Raw genomic sequence first — 13433 nt, forward strand, 5'->3', positions numbered from 1 at the left:
CCCACTCCGGAACAAAGCCAGGGCTGCCACGGCTTCATTAACAAGACTAGCTGGAGCTAGTGGCTCCGGTCCACATAGAGTGAGTGGCAGGAGCCACGCCTTTAAAACCTCCGCGCCATCTCAGCTCCCAGGCACTGGGCCGGGTTGACAGTCAGCAGGCGTGATCTCCGCAGCCGGCGTGCGGCGGACAGCCCCTGACGTCACACCTGCGCCGCCTCTCCCGCAGGCCCCTTCCCCGGCTTCCGCCTTCTCTCCCGGCGTCGCTTTCTGGAAGGTTCGTGGAGGAGGCGGCCAGAGAGACCGTTACTCTACGGCAGGCCGGAATCCGTGTCCATCGGTCCTCCTGAACCCGCTCAGACGCCACCAAGGTCGCCATGCCAGAGAACGTAGCTTCCCGGAGCGGGGCACCCGCCGCGGGGCCCGGCAGCCGCGGGAAAGGCGCCTACCAGGACCGCGACAAGCCGGCGCAGATCCGCTTCAGCAACATTTCCGCGGCCAAAGGTATCTCCCCCTCGCCGGCCTGCCTGGTGGCGATACGGCCCAGCCTCTCACTGTGACCTTAGCCCCGGGTGGGCTGTGTTCCTCCCAAGGTGGCCTCGTCCCGTGGGGCACAGCTTTGTACTAACACTAAGCACTTGAAGCATGGAGGCCTCGGACACGCCCCATTGTGGGACGGGGTGCTCCTTAGTTCATCCCCTGCGGGCTTGGGCGGTGTTCGTCACGTTAGTGCGGACAAACGGTAGAAGACACTGAAAGCAATGATCCTTGAGATCGGACGCTTCGGGTCTGAAGTTTGGCTGATTATTAAACCTAGTGGGAGACGGCACAGTATTTTTTTAAAGATCCAAGTTAAATAAACTTTTTTTGGTTGGCTTTGTGGTACTTTGGATAGTCAGTATAAATTCCATTGGACTGGTAGGTGGGGAACATAAAGGTTGTAAAGCACACGATGAAAATCAGCCAGGCCTGAGTTTTATTCTCTGCATGTGTTATATCATGTTTTTAACCTCTGAACCAAAGTTTTCTTACTGTCAGTTCGGGGAAGATAAACCAACTGCTTTCTGTGATTGTGAGCATTTAGAGAACCCGAACTGAAAAAGAAAAAAAAATATGGAAAGGAAATTAAGAGCAAAGCTTTAGAGATATTGCCAGGATTGGAGAAAAAGATGCGTGATTTGAGAAGTGAAATTGGACAAGTATGAAGGTCCTGGGATCCAGGAAATCATTGGCTTATTTTCTGTACAATTTATTTGCTGGGAGGATAAAATGTGAAAGTGTATAAAGTAAAACTTGCAAGTATTGCAGGTGTCTGGACTATGTTGGCTCTGTGGAGTGCAGGATGGAGAAGTCAAGTTGGTGGGTAGTCGGCTTAAAAATCTTTTGTAAGTTTGTAGTGAAAACCTGGCACCAGGATATTTATTGCGTTCTTTAGTTACATTAGGTCCACATAGATAGTGGATCGGTTCTAGGGCCATTTAAGTGACCAAGAATAGAGTGCACACCATATATAAATGAGTAAGTAGTTCATTTCAGGTAGCCATCTTAGCTAGGGTTTCTACTACTGTGAAAAAAAAAAAACAGAGGGTATGGATTAACCTTTTTTAAAAAGATTTATTTATTTATTTTATGTATATGAGTACATTGTAGCTGTCTTCAGACACACCAGATTCCTTAAGGATGGTTGTGAGCCACCATGTGATTGCTGGGAATTGAACTCAGGACCTCTGGAAGAGCAGCTAGTGCTCTTATCCATCTGCTGAGCCATCCCTCCAGCCCTTCAACCTGTTTTCTTATGATCCAAGGACCACCAGCCCAGGGACGGCTCCACCCACAATAGACTGAACCCTTCCCTTTCAATCACTAATTAAGAACATGCCCTACAGACTTAATTGGTTTTTTCTTACTTGGGATTCCCTCTTCTGAGATGACTAGCTTGGGTCAAGTTGATATAAACTATCCATCACAGTCACCCGTCAAAATAAAACAGAACAGAAGCCATGCACATGGGAAAGATTGGTTACTCAGATTGCCTGTAAAGCTATCTAGTTACTAAAAGATCAAAGGGCAAACTCATTTTTCTAACTTAAGACAAGCCCTAGGAAGTAAGAAAGGCTTTTTCCAGATACAGCTTGAGTTTAGTTCATTTTGGAGTTATCCGTCCCTCTCCAAAAAAAAAAAAAAATGACAACAGTACTTGCTTACTGGTGAGGAAGATTTCAGACAGAAAATACTGCTAGTATGAATCCTTTAACAGTCACTAGCTTGTGTTACAGAGTAACAGATGTAGAGTTTAAAATACTGTCTTTTTTGGGGTAGTAAATATTTTGAAAAAGGTCTACCAAAATCATCTGAAACTTCGATAATAACTGCTAGATCAAAGTCATGAAATCCATAAAATACTAATGGTATACAAGGCATTTTCTGTTAAATTTATGTATTTTTTTTTCTTACCTGATTCAGGCAAAAGCATATTAAGGGATACAGAAGAATTAGACTTGGTCATGGATATGTGTTCTTAATGGATTATGCTTTTTGTTGGGGAGAGAGAAAGTTAATGAGTGAGTTGTGTACTGCATTAGGATGTTTGTCTCACTGCTGCTTGTACTGTTAAGAACAGAGGAAATAAAATTAAGAACTTCAGACTCAGACTAGATTGTGCTGTTTTTGATTCTCATAGGAATCTTGAAAATTTGTTCTATATAGACCTAGCATATGTGAATTCTGGTGTCTCTTAGGGCTCAGTTTCTTACTAGGCATGAAGGTTTAGGGGACACAATAAGCTGTTATATAGCATATCCTAATAAGGAGAAGTTTGAAACAAAACACTTTTTTTTTTGTCTTGGTTTAATAAGTGACTTTGTTTTTACATTTTAACAGCTGTTGCTGATGCCATTAGAACAAGCCTGGGACCTAAAGGAATGGACAAAATGGTAAAAAGTTTAAATAACTCATTACTTATTGAGAACTTTTTACATTTACAGTCTCACGAAAGGTGGTGCTGTTTCAGGCCTGACAGATAGTTCTATGGTATAACGTACTTGCCTAGGATGGAGCAAGGCCTTAGGTTTGAGCCCTTGTATGTACTACCACCACCTCCCCCAGAATTCCTCCAAAAGTCTTAGAATTCATCAAAAGAAGGGATTAGGTAGTATTTAATTATATATTTTAATGCCTTTTGAGTCAGTCCCTTGAGACTGTCCCTTGATCTTCTTGCTTCTGTTTAAAGTGCTGGCATCACAGGCTTGTGCTAGCATGTGTGGCGGTTCATTTATTTTGAAACCTGAGCTTAATCCTTCTGCCTCAGCCTCTGGAATGCTAGAATTACAGTGTGAGCTACTGTGCTCAGTTCAGCCTTTCAAGCTTTTTCTTGACTGGTAACATAAAACAGATATGTTGTAATAATTTTGGATTGATGTGTCCTCAGATTAAGAGCTAAATAGCAATCAAAAATGAGACAAACCTATATGGCTGGCCAGGGAACTTGGGGGATTTGAACCAAGGTCCTGATGCTTGAGTGGTAATACTGAATGAGCCTCATCTTTCTAGACACCCTGAGCAGGGACCAGAGAGATGACACATACTGCTCTTACAAAGGACCCAGGCTGTGCTTCTGTCTCTAGATAGAGGATCTGACACCTGGCCAGAGCCAGTTCTTTTGTAAAGTTGAGTTGTTCTGAATGTTCTTATTGTTTTACTAATGAAGAGAATTTTAAGTTATTGTACATATATAAACTAACTTGTATGTAATAGTAAATGGAATAGAGCTAAGTAGAATACTGCATTACAGTTTTAAAAAAACAAACTTTCCAGATTCAAGATGGAAAAGGCGATGTGACCATTACAAATGATGGTGCCACCATTCTGAAACAAATGCAAGTATTACACCCAGCAGCCAGAATGGTAAGTATAGATGAGTGGTTGGGTTTTTAGCACGGTCTTTGTTCAGTAGCCCTGCTGACCTGGTAGTCACTGTACATCCTTGAACTCCTGAATATTGGGGATTATATTCATGGGCATGTGCTGTCTTGATAAGTGGTTTGTTTTAAGTGTACTTACATGATACTTGATAGAGTTAATTTTAATACTATTTAAACATGGCAGTTTTATTTTTATGCTAAAAAATGTACTTTTTAAGATATTGTTGAGGTTCTTTTTTTTTTCCTGGTTCTGTGCTGTTTATTGAACCCATAGCATTGTACAAGATCAACAAGAACTCAACTACTGAGCTACACCCACAGTTAATAGAAAACAAAATAATTTTAATCACATCAAATGTTCTCACTAGTTTTTATTAAAAATAATAATTCAAGAGTCACAATTAGTCTTGTGGCAAGTGAGAAGTTGTATTAGCAATATAAGCTTTAGGAATTGCTCTCTGTTAAAATGTACTGTTAGGCACAACAAACAAATTCCTGTAATCTTAAGTACTCTGAAACAAAAGGATCATTGGAGCCTGTCATAGACAACATGCTTCAAAAGTTCTCCTTTCCTTACTTAAGGGTGACTTTGTAAATAAGTATGGTTATTTCTATGTGGTCACTTCAGAAAAACTTGACTAAAGTGTTTATAAGATACCTGTAAGACTTTGATGCCTTTTTTTTTTCAGGCAGGGCATCATTTTTTGGCCTAGGCTAGTCTAGAACCGCTTTGTAGCAAAGGATAACCTGTGTCCACCTTCAAGGTACTGAAATTACATGTGCACCACAGCACCTTTATGCTATTTGGAGCCCAAACACCCAGGGCTTCCTGAGTGCTACACAAACACTCCCAAGCCATATCCTCAGCCCTAAGTATTGATGCTTTTGTATTGGACCTCTGAGAACTCTTTACAATATGCAATTTAAACTAGAAATCATAAGAACAATTGTGTACACCACAAATTGATTTTTATCTTTAAATAAAACCTAAACTAAAAATCAGATGTCAGGAATGTATTGCCTTCTATAATTCTGTGTCAGTGGCATCAATGTGATGGCTTGAGTTACATTACAGGGTTCTCACTTAGTATTTTGGCATGTTCTATTCCTATAGCTGGTGGAACTGTCCAAAGCTCAGGACATAGAAGCAGGGGATGGTACCACGTCAGTTGTCATCATTGCTGGGTCTCTTTTAGACTCCTGTACCAAGCTTCTGCAGAAAGGTATGTAAAATACAAAACACTTCTTACTACTAAAGAATGACAGAAAAACTTTTAAAAAGCAAACATAAAAAGCCAAGCTATTAGTAATGTGGGGTTTAATTTCAAGTAGCTGCTCTCTTGTCAAGAATTTCTGTTTGTATGGTGAAGATTTGGAGCCTCTTGCATAGCTTAGTATTTGCCTACCAGTCTAGAGGTTCTGTGGTCAACCTCAGCATCACAAACAAAGAAAAAAGGGAGGAAAAGTATTGGATTACTTTGTTCATTTTAATGAGTAAAACACTTCAAAATAATGATAAGTAAGTAGTTTGAAATTAACTTGGTTCATAAATGGCAGGTATACATCCAACTATCATTTCCGAGTCATTCCAGAAAGCTTTGGAAAAGGGTCTTGAAATCCTCACTGACATGTCTCGACCTGTGCAACTGAGCGACAGAGAAACTTTGTTAAATAGCGCGACCACTTCATTGAATTCAAAGGTGAGACTACCACTAAGGGAAAATTAATTAATAGTGTATTATGATACTATGAGCATTGATTCCCAAACTGTATCTAGCACTGCCTCAAGACTAGTAAAAATAATTATTTAGTATTATTTAATAGTACTATAATGGAATTGGCTTTAAGATTGAGGTAAAATGATCCGTCAGATTAACAAAATAATGAGTTTTTAGCTGGATATGGCGGCACACACCTTTGACTCTAGCACTCAGCAGGCGCAGGAAAGCAGATCTCCTGAGTTTGAGGAAAACCTGGGCTATACAAAGAAACCCTGTCCAAAAAACAAAACAAAACAAAAAAAAAAAAACAAAAGAATTAGGGGTTCCTCAGAGGTGTAATATCCATTTGTACTCCCCTTTGATACTAATTGAGAAAATACCTTACAGCTGGATCTCATAAAGGCATTTCCTCAAGGGAGGCTCCTTTCTCTGTGATAGCTCCAGCTTGTGTCAAGTTGACACAAAACCAGCCAGTACACTATCCATTGGCTGTCTTCTCAGCCCCTTGGTATTAGGTACATAAATATAATCTGATGTGATAGCATGATTACATACTCAATTTAGGTAGGAACTTTTCATATAAAATTCAATGCCTTTTTTTCTTTATAGCTATTGGCAATCTAGATAGTGCCAAATGTTGTAATAAAAGAAGAGCATCTATGTTCTTATTTGTATATCAGGCAACTTGCAAACTGAGTGGGAAAAACAATTTTAACTTTAGTGTCTCATCTACTATATCCAAATAGGTGATAACAAGTCCTTGTAAATCCATACTTGGTATTTATTTCTTAAATTATTGCTTCTGTGCAAGTAGCTTACTTTCTGTCTTGAATCTAGGTTGTGTCTCAGTATTCAAGTCTGCTCTCTCCAATGAGTGTCAATGCGGTGATGAAAGTGATCGACCCGGCCACAGCTACCAGTGTCGATCTTAGAGATATCAAAATAGTTAAGAAGCTTGGGTAAGCATCTCTGATTTCAATTTCAGTTTTGCCAAAACCAGATGAACTTGAAGAAAGCTAGGGGTGGCTTATACATAGAATGCCAGCACTTGGGAGGCTAAGGTGGGAGACAAGCTATGAGTTACATGACAGTCTGAGCTAGAGTGAGATTCTGTCTCTACAAAACCCTTTAAAAACTAGTATGTTCTTAAGCTGATGACCTTCCTGGCCAGTGATGTAACATAAGTGAAAGTAACTCTGAAAGTGAATATTAGAAACACTTGTTGGCTTGGACCTTATTGTATGGCAACCTCAAGGGTTGCACATATTTCCTTATGATGTGTGGAAGTGTATCTAAGGTCCCAGGATGGGTTCTGAGAATGAGTAAGACCAAAAGCACTTTCTGCTCTGATTTTTTTCCTAGTGGGACAATAGATGACTGTGAGCTGGTGGAAGGCCTCGTTCTCACACAGAAAGTGGCGAACTCTGGCATAACAAGAGTTGAAAAGGCCAAGATTGGGCTTATTCAGTTTTGCTTATCTGCTCCTAAGACAGATGTAAGTAAAATCCAAGCTGGTTTCCTACTGTAACTTTCTAATAAGATGTGTTCTTTAAGATGAAACTAGAAAATGCTGGTGTGGGTGATGTCTTTAAAATGCAGATCTCAAAAACGTTAATAAAATTGAGACAAAATCAGAATTTGTTGCTGCTACAAGTAACACGAGGTGGAGACTATAGGCGTTTGCATGAAGTGAGATACGTGCCTTGTACTCATTCCTCGAGTTTGCAGATTGTGTCTACCTGATGGAGCCCACAAAGATTTTGTTTGCAAGTGGAACCTTAGACTAACTTGATAGCCAAACTAAAAATTGTTTGTTACATAAGACATTACCGTGTTAGTCTAATTATCTAAAAATATATGTTTGACACCTCAGATTGTTTGTATTATATTCTGCCATCATAGGCTTGTTCGGTATTTTGTTTCTCAAAAAAAAAAAAAAAAAAGCCATACGAAAATTGATGGTTAATTTTTGTGCAATATATATGACAAGCCACAGAGTAAAAAGGATGCAATTCAAAGTTATTTCTGTAATGTGTATGGTATGTAGGACAACTTCATTTTGGAGAATTTGGGCTTTTTTAGTTACTAAAAATGTATATGCAGAAAGCTTCAGAAGCAGTAGAGCCTTGTGTATAAGGTAATACAAAACTATATTCCAGTACTCAGAGGTGTCAGGATGGTGAACTCAAGGCCAGCCTGAGCAGTGAGCTATATAGTAAGGACTTGTCTTTCAACAATAACTAGTAATGGGTGTGACTAAAAAGAGTCCGCTGGGGCTAGAGAGATGGCTCCACAGTTAAGAGCACTGACTGCTCTTCCAGAGGTCCTGAGTTCAATTTCCAGCAACCACATGGTGGCTCACAACCATGTATAATAGAAGCCGGATGTCCTCTTCTGGGGTGTGTGTGTGTGTGTGTGTGTGTGTGTGTGTGTGTAATAAAAAAAGAAAGAAAGAAAAAAGAAAAACCAGCTTTAGCCAGGCTGTACTGACAAATGCCTTTAATTCCCCCACCCCACCCCCCAGGTACTTTAGAGGCAGGTAGAGCTCCTGAATTCAAGGCCAACCTCATCTTTGGAACAGTTAAGTTCCAGGACAGCTTTGACTATACTGAGAAACCCTATCTTTAAAGAAAAAAATATAAGAAACATAAATAAAATTAGCTTTATGTGTGTAATTTTAGACCCTTTTCTGTGCATATTTATGTAACTAGTAAGTGTGGACTAGTCTTTCACTTAACATTGAAGTCTTTTTCTGTAAATAATTCTGTGTTCTTGTTCCCATCAGATGGATAATCAAATAGTAGTATCTGACTATGCCCAGATGGATCGAGTGCTTCGAGAAGAAAGAGCCTATATTTTAAATTTGGTGAAGCACATTAAGAAAACAGGATGTAATGTCCTTCTCATACAGAAGTCTATCCTAAGGTCTGTTCTGTTTACTTTCTTATCCCTGAAATTATAATTGATTTGTGGATCTTACAAGTAGTTTTAAAAAAATATTTACGTTTATGTGTTTGCTTAAGGGTGTGCACTGCTTGTGTACAGGATCAGAATCACTTGATGATCAGAAGGTGTTGGATGCCCTAGAAATGGAGTTTATAGGCAGCTGTGAGCTACTGTGTTAGGAACCTAGGAACTGAACCCAAGCCCTCTGCAAGAGCATCAAGCACTGTTTAACCACTGAGCCATCTTTGTCCCTCCCCCAGCAGTTTTAAAACGAAACAGACTCTAAAGTACATATTTTGGTGCATCATATTTTCATTTATAAAAACAGGAGGACTGTTTTCTCTTGGTAATTTAAACATGGGCTATAGTTGGTTTTTGTTTTTAGATCAAAGTTGTAAGAAAATGAAGGTCAGACATAGTTGTTCGTGCCTGTAACCCTCGTGCTCAGAAGGCTGAGGCTGCAAGTCAGGCCAGCCTGGGATAGACTGAACCCTTTAGAAAAGGTGAAGAGGATTAGTTTTTGAGATCATTTGTTGCTTGGGGGCCCAGGTTTGGTTCCTAGCATCCACATGATGGCTCACAAACATACATAATGCCAGTTCTGGGGATGACACCCTCTTCTGAACAACAGACCCACCATGGTTCATATGAATATGTACAGGCAAACACTCATCTTAAAGAGAGCGCAACATTTCAAAATCCTGTTCTAAAACTGAGGCTAGATCTCCAGCATGGCTTAAACTGGTGTAGTGTCACATGCCTTTACTCTTAGTGCTTGAGGCAAGAGGATGGGATGGAGTCAAGGTCCAGCTACAGAGTAAAATTTTCGGCTAGCCTGGGGTGTCTCAAAACAGTGAAAAACCTCAGCTGAATTAACTAAAAGAATTTATGGGTATTGCATACATAGATAAGAGAATTTTTAAATTTAAACTCACCTTCCCCCATCCCTTTTCTGGTGTGTGTGTGTGTGTGTGTGTGTGTGGTGTTTTTAAATAGATAGGGCATATTCCCATTTACTCCTGATAAGCTATGCCTGAAGGTATAGAGAGTCCTTTGTGAGCAAGTAAAAGACGGCTCTAATCTCCAGTCATTTAGTGGCTCTGACCTTCAGTAAATTGTTCACCAAAATTGGTTTCTTCTCAGCTTTGATCAGCGATAGTAATGTCTATGTTGGTAGATCATAGGATTACTATTACTAGGATTGTTTCTGATAGACTGTGAGAATTGTGCTTCTAAATATATAAAGTAAACGTTCGCTTAGCAAAATGTACTCATTTCTCAATCTCCACCCAGTTACTTGTGTTGTACAGTTTTGTATTGTAGTATGTTTTTCCAGTAAAATTAGAAACCTTCGGAAGAATTTTGAACTTTCTAAAAAATTTTATTTACTTATTTTAGAAATTTTTTTTTAATGTATGTAAGTACACTGTTGCTGTCTTCAGACACACCAGAAGAGGGCATCAGATCCCATTACAGATGGTTGTGAGCCGCCATGTGGTTGCTGGGAATTGAATTCAAGACCTCTGGAAAGGCAGTCAGTGCTCTTAACCTCTGAACCATCTCTCCAACCCGAATTTTGAACTTCTACTGGGTATAATGTCATAAGCCTTTGATCCTAGCACTTAGTAGGCAAAGGCAGGCAGATTTGAGTTCCAGGCAGCTAAAGCTACATAGGAAAAGTTTGTCTCAAAAGGAAGAGGGAAAACATTTTGAACTTTTAAATGAACATGAAGTGTTTTCCTTCATAATTGGCCATTAATTAAATTAAAATTGTAACTATTGAACAATAATATTTTTTAAAACCTAAGATAACATTTTTGTATTTTAGAGATGCTCTTAGTGATCTTGCATTACATTTTCTGAATAAGATGAAGATCATGGTGGTTAAGGACATTGAAAGAGAAGACATTGAATTCATCTGTAAGGTAAAATTAATGTGCGAAATATCTATTAACATGTATTGTGGGTTATTGTTTTTTCAGATTTTTTATATATGTATTTGCATGCATGTGCACCACACTGTCCTCTTGGAGGCCTGATTTGGGCTTCATGTTCCTGTGGGGCTATGAACTGCCCAGTGGGTGCTCTAGAAGAGCAGCTGGCCTCTTCACCACTGAGCCCTGTCTCCAGGCCCAGCAGTGTTTTCTTGTTGTGTAGTCCAGTATTGAGTAGTGCTTTGAATAAAATACCAGACAAGTGTTTGTTCTTCCTCTGAGTCTAGCACAATGCTGTCTTGATTTATGAACTTGATGGTTTTTTCCCCAGACAATTGGAACCAAACCAGTTGCTCACATTGACCAATTCACTGCTGACATGCTGGGTTCTGCTGAGTTGGCAGAGGAAGTCAGTTTGAATGGTTCTGGAAAACTATTCAAGGTAATAATAGATTGTTAAGCTTTACTTTCCTTACCTTGTTTTTCTTTGTTTTGTTTTCCTTTTAGCCCATTACTTAATTTGAAATATGTTCACTAAAGATTACAGGTTGTACAAGCCCAGGCAAAACAGTTACAATTGTTGTACGTGGTTCTAACAAATTGGTGATTGAAGAAGCTGAGCGTTCCATTCATGATGCTCTCTGTGTTATCCGATGCTTAGTAAAGAAGAGGTAATATGAGCACCACTGGATATTTATTACATTTATTGAGTGTATAGCATGCGTGGGTGGGTCAATGGGCAGTCTCTTTTTTTACCTACCATCATGTAGGTCCCAGGGACCAAACTTGGGTTGATGTCAGGCATTTTACCTGCTGAGCCATCTTGCTGGCCCCAATGTTCTGAAGACTTTAGTTTGAGGCTGGGATATAATACCTACTGTTGATAACAGTACTTAGTAGTTCAGCCTCCACCCAGCACTGCATACAACAATATAGTTGTGTGTGGTCAGACACAACTATAATCCTAATGCTTAGGAGGTGAAGGAAGGAAGACTAAAAGCTCTGTGTCCTCCACTTCATCCAAGTTCTAGGCTAGCCTACCTTTAAAAAATAACCAAACTGTTATATTTTGACTTTTTAGTTAAGTAGTAAATTAAATAGTGTCTTTGGGGTAAAATAAGCTAAAAATATTTGTGAATTTCAGAGCTCTTATTGCAGGAGGTGGTGCTCCAGAAATAGAGTTGGCCCTCAGACTGACTGAGTACTCTCGAACACTGAGTGGTATGGAGTCCTACTGTGTTCGTGCTTTCGCAGACGCTCTGGAAGTCATTCCATCTACACTAGCTGAAAACGCTGGCCTGAATCCCATTTCTACTGTAACAGAACTAAGAAACCGCCATGCTCAAGGAGAAAAAACAACAGGCATTAATGTTCGAAAGGTAATAATCTTGGTGGGGTTGCTGAAGAACAGATTGGTGGAAGGAAACATTGTTTACAATTTTGTCCTTGTTGATTTGTTAGAAGGCTTTGTAACCTGAGACCTGGCAAGCTTACTGCATGTCCTTCAGAATAAAGATGATGCCAGGGAAGTAGCAGTTATTAACTGCCATTTACTAACTTAACTTGTAAGAAGTTAGTCTTTCATTTCCTGGGTTGTAAAAACAGTACCTCATAAGTCTTTAGGGGGAGGGCACATAAGTCTTTCGGGAGGGTGAGCATCAGCAGTTAGCATGCCTGGTGAGCACGGGAGAGTGACAGCTGTGCTCTTGCTGTTTATTTTGTTGTCTGTGATCAAATGCTGAAGGATCTGCTTCTCTGCAGGGTGGAATCTCCAACATTTTGGAGGAAATGGTTGTTCAGCCTCTGTTGGTGTCAGTCAGTGCTTTGACCCTAGCAACTGAAACAGTGCGAAGCATTCTGAAAATTGATGATGTGGTAAGCAAATGGAGCTAAGTTCCAGGGGAAGTCAGAAAGGCGTACTTAGGTTGTACATTTGTCATTACAAGTTTTGAAACCTAAATGTTTTTTTCTTACCAGGTAAATACTCGATAATCTGGATAAGGCTGGCCGACTGGCACCATGATCAACAGAAGTACTGTGGCTGTAGAGTGAAAGGCGATCGCCTCATCCTTTATCTGGAAGCTTGCTTCTTCAGAGTTTTTGGACACTGTCTTCCAGTTGGCATTTGTTCAAAATTGTATTGAAACGATTTAATGAAAATATTAAATATTTGGTTTTAAACTTCATATTAATTTGTCATTCCAAAATTGTTTTTGATACTTAGGGGGAAATGCCTATAAGTAAACTATAGCCTTCAAAATTGTAACATTTACCTATTGACCTTACACCTTAATCCTGTGTGTTCTATTAACATTCTCGGTTGTGTTCAGATGACCTTGAACATTTGATCTGCCTCCACCTTCCAAGTGCTAAGATTAACACCGTGATGCCCAGTTTTTAAGTTCTTGGGGTTGGAACCCAGGGCTTCGGGTATACTAGACAAGCATTCTACCAACTGAGCCACAGTTCAGTTGGTTGGTTGGAATTTTGTTTTGTTTTCTGTTTTTGAGACTGTGTCTCATGTAGCTGGGCCTGGAATTGTGTTACTGAGGATTATCTCAACTCCTGATCCTGTCAACCTTAATGTTGAGATTACAAGTGTGTACCAGATATAAGGTTTTTATTTATTTTGTTTGAATATTGGGGAGGAATGTACATGATATGGTACATGGAAATAAGACAAATTGGGAGCATATCTCTTCATTCTGGATTTCAGGAATCAAATTCAACTTGTTAGGCTATCTTGATGACCCCTAGTAAGCTTTTTATTTTGGTTTAATAGCAGGGAATGGTGGTGGACTCCTTTAATCCCAGCACTCATGTGGGAGAGCAGGTGGATTTCTGTGGGTTCCGGGCCAGCCAGGATTATACATAGTGAGACCCTGTCTCAAGGGAAAAAAATTCCTTAATGCTTA

General features: G+C 39.8%; 1 protein-coding gene across 1 annotated transcript; it reads left to right on the forward strand.

Annotated features, from left to right (window-relative positions):
• Positions 1–250: 250 nt before the first annotated feature.
• On the forward strand, positions 251–12704 carry CCT4 (chaperonin containing TCP1 subunit 4). The gene is made up of 14 exons (XM_080925979.1): positions 251–501; positions 2878–2930; positions 3811–3900; positions 5032–5140; positions 5475–5617; positions 6476–6597; positions 7001–7133; positions 8424–8563; positions 10413–10509; positions 10850–10960; positions 11059–11189; positions 11663–11897; positions 12280–12393; positions 12496–12704. The coding sequence occupies exons 1-14, from the start codon at positions 375–377 to the stop codon at positions 12508–12510; spliced, it is 1620 nt and encodes a 539-aa protein (XP_080782105.1). The 5' UTR covers positions 251–374; the 3' UTR covers positions 12511–12704.
• The last annotated feature ends 729 nt before the right edge of the window (positions 12705–13433 follow it).

Source organism: Micromys minutus (genome assembly GCF_963924665.1).
Source record: "Micromys minutus genome assembly, chromosome: 1".
In the NCBI taxonomy this organism is placed as follows: Eukaryota; Metazoa; Chordata; class Mammalia; order Rodentia; family Muridae; genus Micromys; species Micromys minutus.